This window comes from Macaca nemestrina, chromosome 9 (genome assembly GCF_043159975.1).
Source record: "Macaca nemestrina isolate mMacNem1 chromosome 9, mMacNem.hap1, whole genome shotgun sequence".
In the NCBI taxonomy this organism is placed as follows: Eukaryota; Metazoa; Chordata; class Mammalia; order Primates; family Cercopithecidae; genus Macaca; species Macaca nemestrina.
The window spans coordinates 40,942,106-40,968,056 of NC_092133.1; the positions used below are offsets into that span (position 1 = coordinate 40,942,106).

At 36.5% G+C, this 25,951-nt stretch overlaps 1 protein-coding gene across 9 annotated transcripts in view; it reads right to left on the minus strand.

The window, feature by feature from the left end:
- LOC105480188 (exocyst complex component 6) overlaps positions 1-25,951 on the minus strand; it is a 214,472-nt gene that overhangs the window by 87,437 nt on the left and 101,084 nt on the right. For all 9 annotated transcript variants that reach the window (XM_011738755.2, XM_071069486.1, XM_071069485.1 and 6 more), the window contains 5 exons: positions 25,531-25,636; positions 21,543-21,652; positions 19,173-19,284; positions 18,208-18,342; positions 38-217 (listed from right to left, as the gene is read on the minus strand). In XM_011738755.2, coding sequence (XP_011737057.2) covers positions 38-217; positions 18,208-18,342; positions 19,173-19,284; positions 21,543-21,652; positions 25,531-25,636 — 643 coding nt within the window. The remainder of the gene's footprint in view (positions 1-37; positions 218-18,207; positions 18,343-19,172; positions 19,285-21,542; positions 21,653-25,530; positions 25,637-25,951) is intronic.

A 25,951-nucleotide genomic window follows, 5' to 3' on the forward strand; every position in this document is an offset into this window, starting at 1 on the left:
CAAACACAAAACAATTTTTGAAATTTTTTATACTTACAGGCAAATGAGTAAACACTTGAAAGATGCTTCTCAAAAAATTTATAAGGTCCATTAAATAACCACTAGCTCTTCCATCTGGCTCAGACATTGTCCAGTCATAATCAGCAAGCTGAACAAATTCATCAATTTTTTGATTCAGTTTGGTATATATTTCTCCTTCTGCTGCATGTCGAGCATCCTGACAAGGGACAAAATAACAACAAAAGATAAGAAACAGATAATAAAACAAGTGTTCTTACAATTCTAGATATTATTTTACATTTACCTTTGGTTAAATATTTTAGTCATTTATTCAAAGTCCAGGAAAACTGTTGTTGTTGTTGTTGTTGTTGTTGTTGTTGTTGTTGTTGTTTTCCGGCAGTACTCTATTTGACTGGATATAACATCTTTTCTTAGTTCCTTTCCAATCTATCACCTTTTTTTGTCTTTATGTGATAGAATACTTTATGAGATATTAATTCCTGACTTGTTCTTACAACTCTAAGAGGACCCTTAGAAGAAACAGAAGTGGAAAAACAGAAGTTGCCAAGAACACAGAAGACCACCTCTTTCTAACCCCGATTCACTGAGAGCAATTCAGTTGGACTATCACAGAAGAAATGGAATATCTGCCAGTGCTTTGAGTTTAAGAACGGGTGGAGGCAGAAGAGAAAGAGATGGAGATAGTTAATTTCTCTGAGGAGAAATAAACAACAGGAGTGATGCCAGCAAAAATAGCGGAGGGAGGATCTCCAAACATTTTCTCATTCATAGAAGTAACCAGAAAACTTATCAAAAATTATAAAAATCAACCTTTTCAGAACTCTGAAAATTACCTCAAAACTTGCAGAAATACAGGCATCATTTATTCAAGAAAAACAGCTGAATATTGGTAGAAAAATTAGCTTTGTAGCATTTTAATATGCCCTATTTCCATTATTCTTCCTCTGTTTCAGCTCTACAGTACTCTCAAAAGACAACATTCTAAAACTCTGGTGGAAACCTAGAGCTTGCCAGCCATCAAAGCAGACAGAACAGAACTGCAGAACCTTCAAAGCCACATTCTCAGAGAATTATCATTATTTGACCTATCTGGTGGTTCCCTGGAAGACTCCATACCTGTTTACAGGGATGTCTTTATTTGACCTGAATCAGGACTGCCTAGTACAAAAAGCCTTTTCCCCAGGGGGCAGTTATCAAAAACAGTAAGAGGCAATAAGTTTAACATGGAGGATGCCTGAGATGGTAGGTAACAGCTGGGATGACTTTGAAAATCTCTACCAGATTCCTGGGAATCTAAAAGGCCACATACATAAATAGGGCTGTGTACACACTTGGGAAAGACCTAAGAAGGCTCTAAGCTCTCATTTATGGCTGACCTTGAAGCTCTGTGCAAGACAGAAATAATACAAGGTAGTGACAGGAGAAAAGGAAATTCTAGGCAGCAGTTTTATGTGATTAGCCAAAGGAAACTGTTGAAATAGCTGCAGAAGCTATGGGCTGATAAGACCCCGAAAAGCAGGGTGTAAACCATGCTAAGACTGACTAGACTCAACGTGGTGCTAGATTTAACCTGTTTCACCCAGGACTCAATGTACACTCATAACATAATCACATACCCACCAGTGCCATGACAGTTTTAGGAACACTCATATTTGATGTAAAAATGGGTGGCACCACAATTCCAAAAAAAATTCCATCTTTTTCCGGGAATCATCATGAATATTTCATCCCTTGGTTAAAGAAACTCATAAAGGTAGCAGCCCCACTCCCGCTTGCGTATGACTCACTCTCTCTCTCTCTCAAGTGTGCCTGCACTCCCCTTTCTTGAATGTGTATTTTGTTTTGCAATTAAGTCTCCATACTTTCACTATTTTCTGATTCATCCTTGAATTCCTTCTCACAACAGTGTCAAGAGCCTGGACACTGGCTGGGATTGAGGTCCCAGCAGCATTTGGAGACCTCCCCCAGCCCACTGGTATCATGTGCAAGCAGGAAGTAAAAGCCAAAGCAGAATTATTAACTTCCTATCTCAGTGTTTAAGACGTACCCCAACATGCACACAGAGCCCTTTGGCAAAGACTAGGGGACTCACAGGTTCCAGGCTTTTAAGCAAATCTGTATCCAACCACTAGCTGACCACTAAGCTAACCAAGCAAAGACTTCAATGGCCTCATATGACAAAGAACACAGACTTACAGACTTAATTCAGAAAGGTCACAAAACAAACAACAAATGGGAGAAACAACAAACCCTTGGGAGAGGAGAGAACTTCCAAAGTTGCCATCTTATATTATTTTAAATGTCCAGTTATCAACAAAAAATGACAAGTTAACGCAAAGAAACAAAATATGACCCATACACAGGAAAAAAAGCAACCAACAGAAACTGTGAGGCAGTTCAGATGTTGAACTTATAGGACAAAAATTTAAGAACAAAAGGAAACCATATCTAAAGAACTAAAAGAAAATTATGAGAATACATCAACAAATGGGGAATATAAATATAAATTATTAAAAAGTACAATAAGTGACGCCTGTAATCCCAGCACTTTGGGAGACCGAGGCAGGCGGATTACCTGAGGTCGAGATTTCGAGACCAGCCTAGCCAACATGGTGAAACCCCATCTCTACTAAAAATACAAAAAATTAGCCAGACGTGGTAGTGGGTGCCTGTAGTCCCAGCTACTCGGGAGGCTGAGGCAGAAGAATCACTTGAACCTGGGAGGCGGAGGTTACAGTGAGCCAAGATGGTGCCACTGCACTGCAGCCTGGGTGACAGAGTGAGACTTCATCTCAAAAAAAGAAAAAAAAAAAGTACAATAAGTGAAGTGGAAAAAAAAAATCACTAGGCCAGGCACAGTGGCTCACGCCTGTAATCCCAGCACTTTGGGGAGGCTGAGGCGGGTGGATCATGAGGTCAGGAGATGGAGACCATTCTGGCTAACACGGTGAAACCCCATCTCTACTAAAAATACAAAAAAATTAGCCAGGTGTGCGCCTGTAGTACCAGCTACTCGGGAGGCTGAGGCAGGAGAATGGCGTGAACCCAGGAGGTGGAGCTTGCAGTGAGACGAGATTGCGCCACTTCACTCCAGCCTGGGCAATAGAGCTAGACTCCATCTCAAAAAAAAAAAAAAGAAAAAAGAAAAAAGAAAAAAAAATCGCTAAAGGAGTTCAACAGCAGATTTGAGCAGGCAGAAAAAACAGAAGACTTGATCCACAATATAAATCAACTGGATCTAACAGACATCTACTGAACGCTCCACTCAACAAGAGCAGACCACACATTATTCTGAGGTGTATAATCAAAATGTACCATTTCCACATTTTAACACTTCTTTGGCTTCCTCTCCAATTTTCACACTAACCACTTACTACTCACTGCCATGGTGGGCTGGGGAAAACCAACTATTGACAGACATCTTTCTATCTGCATGCCTGGTTTCACAGTAGGATTAGAATAAGAATTCCAAGATTATTTCTTCTCTCCCCATTCAGTGGTCCAACACAAAGCTGACATTAAGGAGAGGCATTGAGTTCAACACAGCCTCCCCTCAAATACAGAAAAAAGTTAAAATAAACATTACTTTAGATAAAACAGATATTTAAGTTAATGTTAATGATAATGAATTGAAATTTTAATGAAGCACTATTAAATATGGTAGTAACAAGATGAGCTCTGACTCAAAATAGTTACTTATACAGTCATCCTCTGGTAAGAGACCGGCTCCAGGATCTCCCTCGGATACCAAAATCTGCAGATGCTGAAGTCCTTTATATAAAATGGTGTGGTATTTGCATATAATCTACATACATCCTCCTGTATACTTTAAATAATCTCTTGATTACTTATAACACCTAATACAATGTAAATGCTATGTAAATAGTTGTCACACTGTATTGTTTAGGGTATAATGACAAGAAAAAGAAGTCTGTACATGTTCAGTACAGATGCACCACGCATCTTTTCTTCCAAATATTTTTGATCCATGATAGGCTGAATCCAAGAGGTGGAACCCATGGATATGAAAAGAAGGCAGGAAGGGTGTGTCTGTTTTCATTCACTGATGTATCCCTAGCACTGAGAACAGTGCTTGGCACATAGTAAGCAGTAGATGAGCACTTGTTAAATGAATAAAGGAAATCACCCCTGTCTTGAAAAAAGTTTATAATCTAGTTGAGGATAGAAAATCCAGATAAGGATAGAAAATACAATAATCGCCCACACGCAGTGGCTCACACCTGTAATCCCAACTCTTTGGGAGGCTGAGGCGAGTGGATCACCTGATGTCAGAAGTTCGAGACCAGCCTGGCCAACATAGTGAAACCCCGTCTCTACTAAAAATACAAAAATTAGCCAGGCTTGGTGGTGCACACCTATAATCCCAGCTACTCAGAAGGCTGAGGCATGAGAATTGCTTGAACCCGGGAGGCAGAGGTTGCAGTGAGCTGAGATCGCACCACTGCACTCCAGCCTGGGCAATAGAGTGAGACTCCATCTCAAAAAAATAAATAAATAAAAATAAAAGAATGAAAATACAATAATCATAGAATGAATAAATATTCACAAATTAATACTAACTACATGTATAGTAAAAGTATGCCAAATAAGAAGAGATCATGTTGGCTAGAAAGAGGGTTTCATGGAGGAAAAGCAACATGGTGATATGGAAAAATAGGAATCTAGAAGAAGTATTTATGTGGTGGCTGTTCCAGTTACTATTTTTGAGTTAGTGGCTTAAAATAACAAACATTTTGTTATACTCACAGGTTCTATGGGTCAGGAAATAGTGGAGATGACTTTGTACTACAGTATCTGTGACCTCAGCTGGAAAAGACTTGAAGACCGGCAATAAGACTCAACAGCTGGGGATTAGAATCATCTGGAGGCTTCCTCACTCTTATGTCTGGTACCAGGGATGGGTAGCCTTTCCATGTTGCTTGGCTACCTCAAAGCCAAGCACTTCAGTGTCTCCTCAAAGCACTCAAGTGGCTAAAGAGTAATTGGGCTTCTTACATGGCAGCACAGGGCTCCAAGTATGTGTGTTCCATGCTTGGAATAAAGGCAATAACACATTGCCTTTTATGTCCTTGCCTCAGAAGTCTAAAGTCTCAAATGATTTTTACTGTACTCTCTTGGTCAAAGCTGTCACAAGTCTGCCCAGATCAAGATAAGGGGATACAGATCCCCACTTCTCAATAAGAGAAGTGTCAAGGAATTTGTAGCCATTTAAAAAATCACCATTCCTGCTAATAATGAATAATGAAGAAATGGCTCATAAAGAAGATGGGTTAGTACTTACATTTACTTAACAGAAAAAAACAAAAGCGGTTTGGGGAAATGGGAAGGCATCTGATTCCCACTATTTCACTTATCTTTACATCTCAAGCAAATTAACTTAATGTCTTACCTATGAAATGAGAATCATCCCCATCTCACAAGGCTGTTTTGAGCATTACACAAGCTTCTATAATTAATACAAAGTACCTAACAGTACTTGGCACCCAGAAGGGGCTAAAACAAATCAGTTTTCCTACACTTACTTGTGTTTTATACCTAGTAATGCTCAATAAATGTCTTACTAAAAGAACTGTATGGAGACTATTAATATATCAGAATTCCAAGCCTTCCAAATTGCCCAAGTTGGCTTAACTTAGTGTAGTTATTTTTATGTAAGAGAGCAAAAATTGGGTATTGAACATTAACAGGATTTTTTTTATGTAAAACTTGGCTGGGCACAGTGGTTCATGCCTATAATTCCAGCAGTTTGGGAGGCTGAAGCAGGAGGATCACTTGAGGTCAGGAGTTAAAGAACTGCCTGGGCAACATAGTGAGACTCTGTCTCTACCAAAAAATAAAAAATTTAGCTGGTCATGGTGGCTTGTGCCTATAGTCCTAACTACTCAGGAGACTGAGGTGGGAGGATCGCTTGAGCCCAGGAGTTTGAAGCTGCAGTGAGCTATGATTGCGTCACTGCACTCCAGCCTGGGTGACAGAGCAAGACCTTGTCTTTAGAAAAAAAAAAAAAGTGAAACACTAACCAGTGGAAAGGGGTGTCATATTTAATATGTATAATTCATGGCAGTAACACCTACTTCTCTTTAACTTCTTTAACATTAGGGGCAGGTACCTAAGATGGTAAATGCTTATGACCTACAGAACTACAACATAACATACCTTAATGACATCATTTGTAAGTCAATTTTCTCAAAGCAATATAAAAATATTTATTTAGCATTTTGCATTTTGCCCCAGTGTTCATAATCAGTTCCCTCATTCATGTCTCACTACTTTTACTGAATCTAAGCAGATGAATATAGGTCACTACACAACTGAAGACAGGCAGTAATTCCAGAAGGCAGCTGGAAAAGAGAACCCTAAACCTCAGAACTATGTACAATCATCTCATAAATACTCAACCTGCTTCCCTTCTATCACCGGGCAAAGAAAATTGAGAATCTGATTGCTTCTATCTTCCGCTGCATTTTCTATCTGCACTCAGACCGCTACTTATTATTTCTTTTGCTTTTTTGGGATGCCTCTAATATAGGCAGGAAGAGAAGGAGATGCATAACAAGATTTTAAAAGCCAGTTTCAAGAAGCTCCCCTCCTCCAAACTTATAGAGCTAAAGTACTTGGTTAAACTTTAGATTGATATAAAACTGGCTATTTCATTAAAAGCCAAATTTAAATCCAGCTTTAATTTTTTTTTTACTTTATAGAACTTTATTAAAATAAAAAAAAAGATGCTAGTTCACATTTTCCTAGATTTAAAAAGCAATATGGGACAATTGAAATATTAACCAAAAGTTGACGGGGTGGTAGAGACCAAATATCTAGAAATTTTTAAGTCATGAGGGAAAAAACACTATTTTTATCTGAAAGAAGAAAATTTAAAATGACAAAACCATTCACACCATCACGTGAAATAATTATAATTACATGCTTTCTAGACCACGTTTAGTGAACAAGTGGTTCAGAAAACACTACTTTCTAAAAGAAACTAAGCCAAAATAAAAGGGAAAACATAAAAATTGATGTATTGCTTTTTGGTATTGTCACTAGAACTTTGTTGATAAGTCTATGTTTCTGAGGTGACACCATGAGCAGGTTCCACTTTTCCCATAAAATATCTAAGTTAAAATAACCTTTTCTCAAGATGTTAAAAAACTTTCGGGGAAGGGTACCCAATATTTTTTAAAGTTTATTAATGCTTTCCACGGGCTATAATAGGAAGCAAATAAATCTATGTCAGGGAATCACTGGCTGTACTGTGTCAAAGAAAAATTTCAGACAGTACTCCCGAGCAGGAATATGATTAAAGTCAACACTTGAAAGGATTTTTCTAAGGACTAAGAATTCTGCTTATTTTATAATTCAGACAAATATAATCATTAGAAAACATGTGTCTGATCTTTATAGCTGCATGAACTGACTCACCACATTTTCTTTATAAAGAAATGGGAGCAAGGATAGAAAGAAGAGATAGAAAAGGCTTTCAATGCAACTTTTCCTGTAGTTATACGTAGGAATACACTGAATTATTTGGTAAGATATTCCTAAGAGATGATTACTAATGATTACTAGCGATTTAGTGATTGCTAAGGAAATTAGTTAGAACTTCTTGGGGAGTTCTACAGTTGAACCCAGAATAGTCTCAATCCTTATGACCTTACCAGAAGCATTATCAACTCTTGACATTCTAAGAAGTCAGTCAGCATATCAGCTAACTCTTAAATAAAATGTAAAGATTCAGTTTATAAACAAAGTAATTAATTCGTCCTTTGTTAAGGAAATAGTGCCCTCTGGAGGCAGAAATGTATCTAGCATAATTTGAGAACTTTAAAAAAAAATTTTCAATGTGTAAGAATTAAATATACCATGAGTGGTTCCCAACCATAGGTGTGCAACAGAACCCACCTGAGGAACTTTTATTTAAAACATACACATGCACAAATTCCACCTAGACCTCCTGGAGCATAAACATGTATGTTCTGAATAAAAGCTAAGTAGTAATAGCTAAAGATTTTAGTAAACATCTACGATTTACTGTACATCTTCCATTCCCCCTCTTGGAATAATTTCCAAATAAGTTTTGGAAAATCGCTCTGCCCCCATTCACAGCTATTTCATTTGGGTAAGACTGAACCTACATCTAGCTCCAAGGATGGGTCTTGCTAAATTTAAGTCAATTACCAGTCCCATCCTCTTACAAAAAAATTATATAGCAGCTAGTAGAGGGAGACAGTTTCTGTTCCTTTAGATGACAGGACACGACAATGTGAGGTTTGGGACTGTGACCAGGCAGTCATATTGCTACCAGACTGACAGAGCCTAGAGCTGCTGGGAACTGCTGGGCCACTATAAGTAGTCTGATGATAAGGCCAAAATTGCATGAAGCAGAGTTAAAAGACGGAGAGACGCTGGGTCCATGGTGACATCTACTGAGCAGTAGTGCCCTATCTTTGGACATCTCAGTGTCACTGGCCAATAATTTTTTCTTTATTATTTAGGAAAGTTTGAGTTGGTTTTTCCATCAGTTCTTGTCAATTTTCCGTTAATAACCTTGATTAATACAACTATCTTAATAGAAACATTTATTCAATATTTAAGAAAAAAGTTACATTTACTTTTGCTCATTTAGAGCAAGGGGAATATATCTATACTTTTATGGGCCTCAACTATGTAGGCAAGAGATAAAAAGTTAGAGCTATCACCATAAAGGTGTCTTCCCTAGTTAACTTCTTCCTGCTCTAATAAACAAAATTCCAATAATCCATTATCTTGACCTAAAAATTTCTAATGTTAGTTACACTGCATATAGCATCCAACTCATTATCCAATGTCACTACTAATGCAGAAGGGAAAAAGCAAATAAGACTAACCAATGTAATTTATTAATAGTATTTAGTTATGATGAAGGAAAAGGTATAATAAAATGGGCAGAGAAGTCAATTAATAAATTAAAAATTTTAAATATATATATAATTTCCATTATTTATTTTAGATGTCAATGTGGCAATAAAAAGAAGTTGTTTTATTTATTTATTTTTTATTTTTTATTTTTTATTTTTTTTTTTTGAGACGGAGTCTTGCTCTGCCGCCCAGGCTGGAGTGCAGTGGCCGGATCTCAGCTCACTGCAAGCTCCGCCTCCCGGGTTCACGCCATTCTCCTGCCTCAGCCTCCCGAGTAGCTGGGACTACAGGCGCCCGCCACCTCGCCCGGCTAGTTTTTTGTATATTTTTTTAGTAGAGACGGGGTTTCACCATGTTAGCCAGGATGGTCTCGATCTCCTGACCTCGTGATCCGCCCGTCTCGGCCTCCCAAAGTGCTGGGATTACAGGCTTGAGCCACCGCGCCCGGCCTGTTTTATTTTTTATATTCTTGTTTTATTATTTATTTTCTTTACATTTAGTACTTTAAATCAACCAAAAAAAAAAGAGGGATTTGCTTGCTACACTTCTCATTAAATTAGCAAAAAGCACTAATTCACCTGGCTACTATTCATCAGGATTTTTCATTATATGGTATTACTGTGATTTTTTTTTTAAAAAAATAGTATTAGGCTTTAGGATATGTATTGTGCCTTATACACATGCAAATCATGCAAATCACAGATTGCCATTTGATCAATACTCTGGGTAAAACAAAGCTCAAGATCTGCTCCATAATGAACTAAGAAATCAAAAGTTAAAAGCCATGAAAAGCTTGTATCAATTACAAGAACTGAAGTATCATAAAGTTCTAGAAATCTCTCTAAAAGATTATCTTACTGGGTACAGTGGCTCTCGCCTATAATTCCAACACTTTGGGAGGCTGAGGCAGGAGGATCACTTAAGCCCAGGAGTTTGAGACTAACAGGGGCAACATGGTGAGACTCTATCTCTACAAAAAATAAATTTTAAAAAATTGGCCAGGTAAGATGGTGCGCACCTGTAATCCCAGCTACTCAGGAGGCTGAAGTGGGAAGATCACTTGAGCCCAGGAGATCAAGGCTGCAGTGAACCATGATTTAAAAAAAAAAAAAAAAAAAAAAAATTGCTCTTTGTAAAAAGAAATACAGTCATCACGGACTATAAGTCAGAGATTAATAATATCATAGTTCTAAAGTAGGCAGATGATAAATAGTATACTAAATGTTCTATTACAAAGGTAAGTTACTGTAAGAGTTATGTTAATTATACCAAAAACAATTTTCAGAGGGAAATCCAAAGTACTTCTTAGAGAGTTAGATAATGCAAGGTGAAGTATCAGGCAAAGCTATGGCCCAGACACAGCTGAAGATCGAAATTTAAGTGGAGGAAACTGACACTAACTGCTTCTGGAAGAAATTACATTTTCCCCCAGAATATACATTCAAAACACATGTAAACCAAACATTATTTTAAAACAAAAATAAGCATCCTTATTAACATAAGATGAATAAATATGATTTTATATTCATCTTCTGGGTCATTGTCTGAATGTCTGAATATAACTTCAGCTTTCCGCCTTCTGTGCATTGGTTTATACCAATTCTTCCTTCTCCTCATCTCTGCTGATTAAAATCTTACCCATACTCCAAACTGATACAAATACTTAAATGCCTTCAGGGTCCAGGCAGGTAACAAGAATGAGTATGGCAGGCAGGGTATTTACAGTAGGCAGGATCATTATACAGTTTAAGTCTCATCTAAGGGTATGCAAATTCAAAACATTTAGAAAAACCACAAAACCAAATCAAACATGTCTACAGGACCAAATTCATCCGCTATTACACACTGTTGTTATTTGTTTGTAGTTATCTGCTTTTCTAGATTAAAAGAATCCTAGTGGTCAAGAACCATTCCACATCTTCCCCTCAGCAATCAGCACAGTACCACAGAAATACATTTTGGGGCCTGACAGTGGCTCACACTTGTAATCCCAGCACTTTGGGAGGCTGAAGCAAGAGGATTGCTTGAGTCCGGAGTTCGAGACCAGCCTGGGCAATACAGTGAGATCCGGTCTCTACAAAACATTTTTTTTTAAATCAGCCAGGGTGGTAGCATGGGCCTGTAGTCCTAGCTATTTGGGAGGCTGAGGTGGGAGGATTGCTTAAGCCCAGGAAGTCGAGGCTGTAGTGAGCCATGGTCAAGTAACTGCACTCCAACCTGGATGACAGAGTGGGACCCTGTCTCCAAAAAAAAAAAAAAAAAAACCCATATATATATATATGTCTTTTTTAACATTTTTACATTACATTATATATACATTTTTGCTCAATAAACATCATTTAACATACACCCCCAAGTGAAAAATGACACTCAGTTTAGACAGAACCATCTAAGGAATGACTGCTTTATTTACAGGACTATCTTTTGGGACACAATTAAAGCCTTACTTTAGACAAGACAAAATATTTCATTTCTTGTTCTTTATCAAAGTAGCCTAGCCTAGAATAACCTAAATCTCTCATAGAGCCACCTGCTAATTACCTCACTTGTAGAAGGATATATGGGTTTTGAGCTATACTCAGTGTCTGGAATAATTCAAAATCCAGTCTTTGGATTATCTGAGATTGTCACAGGTCACTGTAAACTAAATACTTCTCTAATTCTCCAATTACCTAAGTTATCTTCTTTTCCTTTTTAAAAAGTGGGTGCTACATGTTTACCTTTCTATTTTTCAGGGGCTTTTGTACCTCAAAAGTGTTCACAAATAATGACTAATGGACTTGTGGTAGCATCTGCCACTCCTTAAGTGGTTGTTTGTCATCAGGTTTGCAAATCATCTGATATAAATAGCTTTTTAAAGTAGTCCTCAACCATTTCTCTCCATACTCTATTTCTGCTTTCCATGATCTTTGTAAGTGGCATTTGCTATAATTAACTGATTACTGATGATATTTTAAAAAAAACCAGAAAGCTGAGCACTCTTATCTATGAGGATTGAGGTCTCTACATTTTGTTGATCCTCCTCTTTTGTTTACAGAACTGAAAAAATGTTTTTATTTTTCCTGTTACCTTTCATGTTTTTGGCAAAGTAGCATGTCCCTTATTTACTTTTCTATTCTATTTACGAAGGAATCTAATTACTCATTCTATTCCATATATATTTGTTATTCAATCTGCTTTTGCTTTTGGTTGTTTTCTAACTTACATTTTAGGATTTTATATCATTCAAATGTATTAAATCAGCTGTAAGCATAAAACTGCTTTATACGGTCCTCTGTAATGGGGGAAGACCAGAAAAGAAGAAGTTGGTGGTAAAGGATGACAAAAGAAATAAATGTCATATACACTGCCTTTTTAAAATGGCAATCAAATTGCATACACAATACAAGGAATTTTACAAAGGAACACTCCATCAATAAAAAAGCATATAAGTAATCAGAAGCTGACATGCAATTAATCAGTCAAGGCGTAATTTTGCAAGTGCCTTCACAAAGCAATAAATCAACTTTACATGTATAAAACAGTATAACATTTTAATTAAAATGAAAAATTTTTAAACTGCCAATAATACCTCATTAGTTCTAAATGTTTATGCCAGTTTCTGAATTTGTATCTTCACAACTAAAAATTAAATAAACATAAATTATCTTTTACTCATACGGTAATATCTCAGAAAGAGGTCACGTATCCAGTCAATAACCAGTAAGAAAGCAAAAGAAAGGTTTCTAAATAGCCAAAAGTGATACAGTTCACACACAAATAAATAAGGTGTAGTAAATTCTATCGTGGAATACCATATTGAATTCAAAATAAATAAACTACAGCTACATACAACACCACAAATGAAATACCCCAAGTCATGCTGAGTAAAAGAAGTCAGACACACAAAAAGCAGCACTCTGATTTCATTTAAATAGAACTCAGAAACAGGCAAAACTACTCTGTGCCATTAAAAGTCAGTACTGAGAGGAAAAGAGATAGTGACAAAGGAGAGGAATGAGGAAGGCTTCTACAGTGCTAGTAATGCTTTATTTCTTCATCTCATAGTTACAAGTGTGTTCACCTTTCTTTCGCAATTTAAACAGACTATTTTTTAGAGTAGTTTTAGGTTAACAGCAAAACTGAACAGAAACTACAGAGATTTACTACATACCCCACAAATTCCAAAGTCCACAGTGTACACTGGATTCACTCATAGTGTTTTACATTCTATGGGTTTTGATGCATGTATACACAATTATATACTTCTAGAGCAATAGTTTCACTGCCCTAAACATCCTCTGAGCTTCACTTATTTACCCCTCCACCACTCCCTCACCCCTGGCTACCATTAATTTTTTTATTGTCTCCATAGCTTTCTCTTTTCCAGAATGTCACATAGTTGCAATCATACAATATGTAGCCTTTTCAGATTGGCTCCTTTCACTTAATAATATGCATTTAAGTTTCATCCATATCAATGGCTAGATAGCTCATTTCCTTTTAGTACTTAATAATATTCCATTGTCCAGATATACCAGGGTTTATTTATACATTCACCTACTGAAGGACATTTTGGTTGCTTCCAAGTTTGGGCAATTATGAATAAAGCTGCTATAAACATCCATGTATAAGTTTTTGGGTAAACCTAAGTTTTCAACTCCTTGGAATAAATACCAAGAAGCACAACTGCTGCATCATATGGTAAGACTGTGTTTCACTTTATAAGAAGCTGCCAAACGGTCTTCCAAGGAGGCTGTAGCATTTTGCATTCCCACCAGCAATGAGTAAGAGCTTCTGTTGCTCCACATCTTTGTCAGCTTTTGATGCTGTCATTGTTCTGAATTTTGGCCACTCTAACAGGTGTGTAGTGCTATCTCACTGTTGTATTAATTTGCATTTCCCTTATGATATATATATGGAACATCATTTCATATGCTTATCTGCATCTCTATCTTCTTTGCTGAGGTATATGTTAAGATCTTTGGCCCATTTTAAAATCAATAGTTCATTTTCTTCTTGTTGAGTTTTAAGAGTTATTTGCATATTTCAGACAAGAGTCCTTTACCAGATAAGTCTTTTGCAAATATTTTCTCCCAATTTTGTGGCTTGTCTTCTCATTCTGTTGACACGGTCTTTCATAGAATAGAAGTCTAAATTTTTAATGAAGTTCAGTTTATCAATGATTTCTATCATGGATTGTTCCTTTGGGGAACAATCAAGACTAAAAAGTCATTGCCCCACCCAAGGTCATCTAGATTTTCTCCTATGTTATCTTCTAGGGGTTTTATCAATTTGCATTTTACATATAGATCTGTGAAACATTTTGAGTCAGTTTTTGTGAAGGGTATAAGGTCTGGTCTAGATTCATTTTTCTGCATGTGGATGTCCAGTTGTTCCAGCACTATTTGCTGAAAAAACTATCTTTGCTACATTTTATTACCTTTGCTCCTTTGTCAAAATTCAGTTGACTATATTTATGTGGGTCTATTTCTGGGGTCTTTAATCTGTTCCATTAATCTATTTGTCTGTTGTTTGTCCAATACCACATCTTATTTATTACTACAACTTTGTTTTGTTTTGTTTTGTTTTTGAGACGGAGTTTCACTCTGTCGCCAGGCTGGAGTGCAGTGGTACGATCTCGGCTCACTGCAACGTCTGCCTCCCAGGTTCAAGCGATTCTCCTGCGTCGGCCTCCCGAGTAGCTGGGATTACATGTGCACACCACCACACCCAGCTAATTTTTGTATTTTTAGTAGAGACAGGGTTACACCATGTTGGCCAGGATGGTCTTGATCTCTTGACCTCATGATCTGCCCACCTCGGCCTCCCAAAGTGCTGGGATTACAGGTGTTAGCCACGGCACCCGGCCTCATTACTACAACTGTATAGAAAGTCTTGAAGATGGGTAGTATCAGTCCTCCAACTTTCTTCTTCTTCAATACTCTGTTGGTTCTTCTGGGTCTTCTGTCTCCATATAAAGTTAAAGATCACTTTGTCAACATCCACAGAAAAACTTGCTGGGATATTAACAGGGAATATATTAAATCTGTAGATCAAGTTGGGGAGAACTGACATGTACCATGTCCTTGCTCCATAGGAAGAGAATTTCAAGCCCTTAAAGACAATTTACTACTGTCACTTCAGCCACAATCCTGAAAAGCTTTGCTACATAGTTATTAGCAGACAAAAAGAAAAAAAAAGCAGGTTAGAAAAAGAATCAGAAGTGCATTTCTTCTAGGCATTGACAGTTGCAATTACTGCCAGGACTCAAAAGAAAAGTCTTCAGAGTAGCAGGCTGGAAGAGCTCCTTGGAGTCAAGTTAAAGATCCCTGACGCCAAAGAGAAACAACTGGACTATTTCTCTACCACACAAGTTAGAAAGGGAATGGTATTTCCATTTTTTTCATCTATATTGATGCAAATTTTTCCAGTTAGGAGAAGTCTTATATTAGCTTTAAGTAGCTCTCTATTTGGGTCTGAGTTACTTTCAAAAAGCTGAGGTACTGCTTGAGGGTAGGAACTACTTAATGAACTTCTTTTATGTCACTTACAGAGTTAGCAAACAAGTTAACAAAACTGTCTATACACTATTTCATAACCTAAATATATATGACACAAGATCAGGCAGTTTGTGTGTGCATATGTAGTTTCTGGAAGGGAAGCAAATGGAGGTATAGGTATCATTAAGTGCTTGTTTCCAGAATCATTAAGCAATCAAATAGAAATATGTTTTCTAGGGTCACTGAACTGAAAAAAAAATCAGGCTAATAGGCTAAATAATCCAATCAAATGTCTACAGTCAAGACTGTACTTCAATCGTTTCTGTGAAAGAGGCAACAGACTATTCACTGTGAATGGAAATTCCCCAGTGTCCCTCAGTAATTCACTTCAATATTGATTTAACAATCCTCCCTGTTGAAGTACTTCCCCTTATCACATTTTGAGACAAATTCCTCTTGAAACAGACCAAAAGATAGAACTGAAAAATACTTGACCTTCAAATATTAAGATGAAAACAGCTCTTGCTCACATATTAGAAAACAGAAAAGCATTTACTGAGTTCTGTGTGAAAACAAAACGAACAAATAAACAACAAAAAACAAAGATGCTTCGCTATTTACAGAGCAGAACTTGATTTCCAAGGAAATCCACCAAGGAGTATGCAATGACAGTTGTGGTTTCAACTCTGGAATGATGAACCAGAGCTAACATTTCTAAACATTCTTTCCCAACAGGCAGATTTTGAGAAATACAGTTCCAAGATCCCCTAATCTAAGAGCATTGTGTTCCATTATCTTTGGTTCTTTGGCTTATAATCGATAAGAAAATTACTCTAAGATCCCTAGAAACACAAGATGCTAAAGTAATTCATGTTTTAATCAGAGAGTACTGGGTAAGCATATTAAATGTAATGTTAACAGTTAAATATGCCTACAATTCTAAGCCTGAGAAATCCCTTCTTGACAGAGTATGAGTAACACATGGATGTAAGGACAGAGAGAACAATGAAGAGAAAGTAGAGGCATTATGTAAAATCTAACATAAAAGCTAAGAATCAATTTGTCCTTGGATAAGTAAGTGACTAAAAACTTGTGGCGCCTCCTCCTATATTATCACACTTACCATACCACATTGTTAAGTGTCTTTTATTTTTTTCCTCCTCTGAGCTTCTTGAGGGCAGGGATACATTTTTGTATTCTCAGAGTCTAAACAGAGTGCTCAGAGCATGATTTATATACAGTGAATGGTTCTGTGCTAAGTATCTTCTTTACTCCTCATAATGATCACATTAAGTAAGTACTGTACTGTTACTCTAATTTTATAGATAAAGAAACTTGGAATCACATTAAAGAACTTGCCCAAGACCACAGAGCAATCTAACTTCAGAGTATATGAATTTAATCACTGTACTATATTATCTGAATAAATGAATGCCTGCTTTTTTAGGCTTCTAAGTTTTAATAACTAATTTTGTTAAGTCTGCTGATTCAGATATCATTCTGCATTTGTGTCTTATGTATTGAAATGACTACATTAGCTCAAGAGGCACCAGAGGAGCATAATATTTGGGGGCCAAGCAGATAATTCTAGCATTCCAGGGTTGTTTGTGGACTTCACACTTTCAAAGTATGGTTAAATGTTAACATTAAATTAGTTATTTTTAAACACAAGAACATTCTTTTTTTTTTTTTTTTTTTTTTTTTTTTTGAGATGGAGTCTTGCTTTGTTGTCCAGGCTGAGTGCAGTGGCGTGATGTCCGCTCAACGCAAGTTCCACCTCCCGGGTTCATGCCATTCTCCTGCCTCAGCCTCCCGAGTAGCTGGGACTACAGGCACCTGCCACCACGCCCAGCTAATTTTTTGTATTTTTAGTAGAGACGGGCTTTCACCGTGTTAGCCAGGATGGTCTCAATCTCCTGCCCGTGTGATCCGCCAGCCTCGGCCTCCCAAAGTGCTGGGATTACAGGCGTGAGCCACCATGCCCAGCCAGTACATTCATTTTTTAAAATGCAAGTTATTACAACAAAATCTTGGGGGTGATTGATAATATAACAAAAGTAGTTAAAGAGAATTCTTTTTAACAGGAAACTTTTAGAAAGAGCTATAAGGTTGAATTAGCAAGCCCATTTTGCAGATAAGTGATCAGTACATGGTTTATCATTAGTTTAACAAAATATTCAATGCAAGGGGATTTATATACACTAGACTAAGCTAGTGTCTCATCTATGACTCCAAATCAATAAAATAATAAAATAGCTTATGAAATTATTTAATCTTACATTCTACCTAAAACAACCGTTAATTAATCCTCAGTATATCCTGTATATTATTAAAACAGAAATCTTCCCATCCACAAAACAGGCAGGACTTCAATGACATGTAATAATACTTATTTTTCTTCAGATCAGAACCAGTCAAGGATGGAAAACAAATCTATCCTTATTTAATTTGTCTTACATTTAAAATTTTCAAACATAAACACTCATATAGAATTTTTAAACTGTGAAATATTAATTCAGTTAGACCTATTCAGCACTGCTATAAATCATCAAAACATGAACAAAGCGTAATACATTGTAGAAAATAAGTATACTTTTCTCCATGTTAATAAGATGTTTACAGTGCCAAAAAAAAACTTACATTTATCTGCTCATTGTTGACAATGATTACCTCTATTCTTAATTTTTAGGAATATAGTAGATCTTGCATATAATAAGAACAGTCTTTAATTTCTTAACGTTTGTTTACAGTGACTGAAATGAAAACTTTTGGTCAAATTTTTACATACCTTAAAAGTAGAAAGTCCATAAAGTCTTGTAGTATGAACAGTTTCTTGAGAAATATTTGTAATGTTAGTTATAAAGTCCTCAAGATATTTACAAGCTTGTTCCAGGTGTGTTGTGTTTATGATGATTTGCACCAGCTAGAAAACACAAGATATACCCAGTAAAATACAGGTTACATGTATGTAAAATCACCTAATTTTTAAAAATACGATTATTACTTCCAGCAACTGTACCATATCTACATAACTACAGCATTATAGGATACAACTATCTGATTTTAAAAGCCTGCTGCAAATACTGCTTATGAATTTTTATATGTATATATACACACACACATATATCAAGAATCTAACTGCCAGTTATTTTAAAATAACTTTTCATAGTATGTTTCAAATCTTAAACATTTAGCAAGTAAAAAATTAGGATTTTGGCTTTTCCTGTAGTCTGGCAATCAGAAATCTAAACAGATGTTCTAACATCTTTATCTACTATTCCCCATATGAACCCTTTTCCCTCACTTTTTTTTTTCTTCCAGAGACAGGGTCTTGCTGTCACCCAGGCTGTGTACTGCAGTGGTATGAGTGTCACTTACTGCAGCCTCAACTTCCTGAGCTCAAGTCCAGAGTAGCTAGGAATACAGTTGCACAATACCACGCCTGGCTAATATTCTTCATTTTTTGTAGAGACAGGGTCTCACTATATTTCCCAGGCTGGTCTCAAACTCCTGACCTCAAGCAATCCTTCTGCGTTGGCCTCCCAAAGCTCTCAAATTAGAGGTGTGAGCCACTGTGCCTGGCATCCTCACATTTCTGGAATTTACACTGGTTATTTTCATTTTGAAAACAAATCTGCTTACATTAATACATTTAAAACAGGAAGCTAGTTTTACAAAATGATGTTCAGCAATAATTTAAAATAATTGTTTCATACAATGAAACATTTCACTATATGTGTCTTTTTAACCTACCTCTGTCAAACCTATATGAGGTTTTCTAATAAGGTTCAGTAAACAGCTACTCAAAGTTCTGGTCAGCAGCAGATTTGTTGATTTTCTAAGCATATCGTCTATTTCTGTTGAGCTAAACAGAAAGACTGATATTATTAAACTTTTTACAAACTTTAATAAAAAATAATGAATATGGTTAGTTAACATCCTAAATAATTTAACACAATTTACTAAAATAATTTTCCCCAAGTCATTAATTTATATCCTTAAATAAACTACAATGACCCATATTTATTAAATCACAAACTTCAATTTAACTTTGCAAAAGGGACATTTTCCATAAAGTAGAATATTCATATATGGCATAATTTAAATGTATCCAATTAACAACTACAGAAAAATCATGGAGGACTTGGTATAAGGAAATAAAACTATTCCTAAATTCCAACTCCATCATGGGATAGTAACTTTGCCGTTTTATTATTTTTATTATTGTTTTTGAGCCAGGGTCTCACTTTGTCACCCAGGCTGGAGTGCAGTGGTGCAATTATAGCTCACTGTAGCCTCAAAGTCCTGGACTCAAGCGATTCTCATACTTCAACATTCTGAGTAGCTGGGCCTACAGGTGCATGCCACCACGCCCAGCTAGTTTCGAATATTTTACAGAGACAGGGTTGCGCTATGTTGCCCAGGCTGGTCTTGAACTCCTGGACTCAAGTAATTCTCCCACCTTGGACTTCCAAAGTGCTGGGATTACAGACGTGAGCCACCGCGCCCAGCCCCAAAAGACAGGCACTTTGAAAGAAACTTCATACACAACTACAGCTAAAAATTATTTTTAAAATACAAATTGACATGAGCTCTTTCTAGATATAATTAACAAATTTAATTTTTAATATAACTAAGTTATACATTTTCATCAAGATTTTTTAAGTCGTCAAAGAAATAAATTACCTTAAACTAATTTTAATATGATGTTTCTTAACATCCTAAGTATTACTAAGCTAGCACTAAAAAACAAATTCTTTTCTCCTAACCATTAGGCCTTCAATTTAAGTAAATAATGATTCCTTGGATACAGCCTCATTATCACAACAGTTAAACTGTCCTTAGACCACGGACTATCCATCTCGGCACTATTGACATTTTACGGTGGATAATACTTTGTTGTGGAGACTGCCTTGCACATATGGATGTTTGGCAGCACCCCTGGCCTCTATCCACTAGTTCCAAGTAGCGCCTCTCCCCCGAACTGTAACAACCAAACATGTTTCTAGACATTGCCAAATTTGTGGGGAGGAAGTGGTGGCAGGAGAACCAAAATTATCCCCAGTTGAGAACTACTGCCTTAGATATAAGCTAACATTTTTGTATCCTTTTACTTTTTATTAAAATACTACTTTTAAAACTCTGTGGGCCAGGCACAGTAGATTGTGCCTGTCATCTCAGCACTTTGAGAGGCCGAGGTGGGTGAATTGCTTGAGGCCAGAAGTTCGAAACCAGCCTGACCAACATGGCAAAACCTCGTCTCCACTAAAAATACAAAAATTGGCCAGGTGTAGTGGCGTGAACCTGTGGTTCCAGCTACTTGGAAGGCTGAGGTGGGAGGATCACTTGAGCCCAGGAGGTCGAGGCTGCAGTGGGCCATAATTGTGCCGCTTCATTCCAGCCTGGGCAACAGAGTGAGAGCCTGTCTCAAAACAAAACAAAACAAAAACAAAAACAAACAAAAAGAACTACCATTCAACCCAGCAATCCCATTATTGGGGATATATGCAAAGGAAAATAAATCATTTTACCAAAAAGACACATGTACCCATATGTTCACTATAGCACTATTCACAATAGCAAAGACATAGGTGTCTATGGCAGCACCCCTGGCCTCTACCCACTAGTTCCAAGTAGCGCCTCTCCATTGATAGCAATGTTGGATTGGATAAAGAAAATGTGGTATATAAACCCCATGGAACACTACACAGCCATAAAAAAGAACAAAATCATGTCCTTTGCAGCAACATGAATGCAGCTGGAGGCTAATAGCCTAAGCAAACTAATGCAGAAACAGAAAACCAAATACTGCATGTTTTCACTTATAAGTGGGAGCTAAACACTAGATACACATGCATGTAAAAATGGAAACAACAGATACTGGGGACTACAAGAAGGGGAGGAAGGGGTTGAAAAACTACCTATTGAGTACTGTGCTCACTACCTGGGTGACAGGTTCAAGCATACCCTCAACCTCAGCATTCTACAATATGCCCTTGTAACAAACACGTACCCCATGAACCTAAAATAAAAGTTGAGGAAAAAAAAGTTATGGCATAAAAATAAAGTATTAATGTTTCATAAAAGTTATGACAAAAATGCATTTGTGATTAGTAAACTTACCTCCGGTGTAGTGACTCTGAAAATTTAAGGCTGGCATAAATAAATTCTTTAACTTGAATGTAAATATGAGGCACTGACTGAGACATGGGGAATTTCTTTGGGAAAGATTGCTGTAGAAAAAGAAAGTTAATATTGTTTTAGAAATTTTAGAAAAAGACATGCTAATCACTAAAAATGTAATTAAATTGATTTCACACTTGAATAGCAAATACCTGCATCAAAAACCCTGTTATATTTCTATATTTTTGATATTTTATCAAAGTATTTCTGAAGAAAATAATGTGGCAATTTACCCTTGTTTCTTAAATCATACTATCAGACTTCCAGCAAGCAGAGAAAACACATACCAGTACCTCTGGTGTATTCTGACGATGAGTATTCTGTCTGTAGGTGATGCCTAGCTGTCTGCTTCTTTGTGTATTTATCATGCAAGAGTCAGGGTGGCCATGAAAATTACAGGCCAGCTTTCTGGCTCAGAGTAATTAAATAATTCTAAGACTCTCTTCACCTACCTTCAGTGAAGGCTTGATGCCACTTCAAGAAGTTATCGAGTTTATTCCATTACTCCTAGAATACCTTATAGCAGGTTTCTGACCTCCATGCCATTAAACACTGGTATGCAGCCAATGGCTTACAGGGTGCTTCCTGGCTAAACTACTTTATAAGTCATTATCCATTCGAAATTCTCAGTCTCTAAAAGGTAAACTCCTTCCAAGATTGTTACCAAAAAAACCCTCTTTTCTATTTCATTAAGTCTAATATACCCTTCTATCTTCACCTTCATTGCAACCTTGTTATACTGGTGAAAGTACCATCACCAAGACCACCAGTGATCTCACAGTTGTTCAATCCAGTGGTTTCTTCAGCTCTCATGTTACCTGACTTTTTTGAAGAATCTGACACAGTTGACCCATTCCTACTTCATAAATGATCTCTCCTTCCTTGGACTCCTGCCCACAATGGTTTTCCTCCTTTTTCTCTACCTACTCTGTTTCTTCCCCTCCAGCCATTACTTAATTATTGCTGTGCTTTCGGGTTCTGTCCTAAACCCTCTCTTCCTGCTACGTATACTTTTCTTGGATGATCCCATATAGTCTTCAATCACCATGCAATCACCATGCAAGTACCAGTATCTCCAAATCTACAACTCCAGATCAAATCTTTCTCAAGTCCAAATTCACGTATCTACCCATTGGACAGCTCCATTTGGCTGTACCATTTGAGATATACTCAATAGGTCCAAAAGTGAAATTATCATCTTTTTCTTCTAAATCTGCTCCTCTTGTGTTTCTTATCACAGTGAATGCTGCCACCATCCAAGGTAGAAACTTAGTTATCTTACTTGACTCCTTTATCTATGTTACCCCTCATATGCACGTAATCAGCAACTCCTGTTGCTCCTACCTCCTAAGCATCTCAAATCAGCTTCAGTGACCATAACCCCCATTCAGACTACATAACCCTCTTCTCTCATCAAGATAAACGCAAAAATCTACTAGGTGGTCTCCCTGCCACCAGTCTTACTCTTTTCCAATCCATTCCCACATATTTGCCAGAGAGATCTTCCTAAAGCACAAATCTGGTTATGTTTTTACCACTTAAAATTCTTTCATGGCTTCCCATAACCCTCAGGAAAAAGGATAAACTCTCTAACACTGTTTAGTAGGGCCATTATGGTCTGGCCCTTTCTACTCCAATTTACATCTCTTGATCTTCATCTCTTGTATTCACCTACTTTGACCTTTATGCAGCCTTTCTGCATGGTGCATCCCCTATCTTAAGCAATGCAAACTTCTGTGAATTATAATTTCTTATTTATTTTATCTATCCTCACTTGACTATAAGCTCCTTGACACCAAAGACTAAAAATCTAGCACATAGTACTGTTTCTGGTATATAGTAGGTATATGAAAAATATTTGAAATTATTTTAATGACATTAAAGGCAGAATATAAATGTTCTTATTTTAGCCAAATGATTCTAATAAAATTAACATAGCTATCTACAAAAATATTTTTGCATGTATGTTTACTATTACTCCTCCACTGATAATTTATGTTGGAAATAACTCAAGTTATTTGACAGTTTTATATATTTTCTAATAGTTTTAACTGAAAATTATACTTAAACTAGGAAAAAATATACATACACAACCAAAGGACTTTATTAAATAATTTATGAGATTTTTCAGTTGTCATATTTTAATTTTCCATGTGACTTTAACTATTAACAGTAGTTCTTCTTTTTAATAGTGAGTAATACACAGATCAATGAATACAACTCCTAAGAACTTAATCTTAAGAGGTACTGCACATATTAGAAACTCTCTGCAAGAAAAGTTAAATTTGCTTTTAATTATAAACCTATTTAGAATAGTTTAATACGATTGGAAAGGATATTAGAGATTACTGAGTTCAAACTCTTCATTTGACAGATGAGGCACAAACGCCCACACAGGCTCAGTCATTTGCCTATAATAAGCCACAAGCAGCCAGGCGCAGTGGCTCACGCCTGTAATCCCAGTACTTTGTATGGCTGAAGCAGGCAGATCATCTGAGGTCAGGAGTTCGAGAACAGCCTGACCAACATGGTGAAACCCTTTGTCTCTACTAAAAAAAATTACAAAATTAGCTGGGCATGGTGGTGCATGCCTGTAATCCCAGCTGCTCGGGAGGCTGAGGCAGGAGAATCACTTGAACCCAGGAGGCAGAGTTTGCAGTAAGCTGAGATGGCATCATTGCACTCCAGCCTGGGCAACAAGAGCAAAACTCCATCTCAAAGAAAAAAAAAAAGCCACAAGCAGAGCTGGCACATGAATCTAGACCTAGTCTAGTGCTCTTTATATAGACACTAGCCTGAACAAACTCATTACCAGTAACTACAAAAAAAAAAAAAAAAAAACTAAGCCATGAGATAGAGAATATTCTGGTGATATTTCTTGACAGAACAACTTTCACTGGGCTTTCAAAAAATACAGAATTAGAATAATTATTCTGGCTTCTTGTATTAAAACATAGCTAATAGGTATATGCAATGGCAGCATTAGCTATAATCTAGAAGCTATCCATTTAATTACCTGGTTCTGTATTTAGTGACTAATACACATAATATGCTTAGTTTATATACAAAAATATAACAAAAATTTACAGTCACGATTCACTCAGAATTTGGTCTTGCTCATGCTGAAGTAATAAAAATTTAGAAAGGTAATGAATTATAAAAAGTTGGGAAAATAGTAAAGAAGAGTAAGGAGAAAAAAACAAGAATAAAGAGAATACAAAAGTGACAGTTACAGTTACTATGACATCCTTTTCTAATGAGATCTAATTCTACCCAAAGATACTGGATAGGTACAAGGGAGCATGTTTGCACATATATATACACATACACATGGATTCATGTGCATTCTGAGAATCTCCTACATGGCTGGTCTACTTACTTTCTCTACCCTGTCTTTTATTCAGATATCTTGACTCAAAAAATGTATATATTCCTACTTCAGGAAGAAATCTACAGGTAGCTATTGCTTTCACATATCACTTATTTAACCAAGATAAACTTTTTGTAAAAGTGTACTTCTTTTAAAATCTTCCACAGTGATAAACAATTCAAAGAAATTCTTGTTTCTTTCCCTAGGATATACTCTTATTACTATAAATCTATTTTTCATTTGGAATCCACCCAACATTAGTAACACCTCTCCTGGGAATCCACCTAACGTTTGGGGCAACTACTTCTAGTATCCCCAGGAAAGTCCCTTCTTAACGTCATCAAAATCTCAGTAGCAGTAGCAGTAGCAGTAGTAGTAGTAGTAGTAGTAAGACACTCTTTAAAACTTAACAAAACATAGTTTTCTCAATACAACAAAAACTTGTCCCCCAAGAAACCACTCTTATTTACAGTCTCAGCTTAATATTTAATATTATGTAGTAACAAATACCACAAATTTATTTTTAAGAAAATACTTGAATTAAAAACTAGCTTGTACCTTTTCAAGGTCTGGATCTTGAAAGGGAAATTTGCTGATGACAATTTTATATTCTTCTTCATTGACAATAGGGATGGGGCTATAATTATCTTCTTCAAAAATGTCCCTGTTAGGAAAGGAAAATTGAAAACTTATCATTACAAAACATATTATTAGAGTACTAAAAGACAATACCTTAAAAAACCCCAACTATTACAAAAGCAGTTTTTACTTGTCAGTTAAAGGTCCAAATAGGAAGATACAGCCTAAGCATCCAGAATTCTAAAATCCAACAACAAATAAGTCTTGTCCCTCAAAATTCAGGTACAATCTCCTTTTTCCACTAGTTTGTTTTACAACCTCTCAGCACTTTATTTTCTAGTGTAGAACAATTCTCAAGGTGATATATTCTCAACAAGTTCATTATCTGTAACTAAAAAAG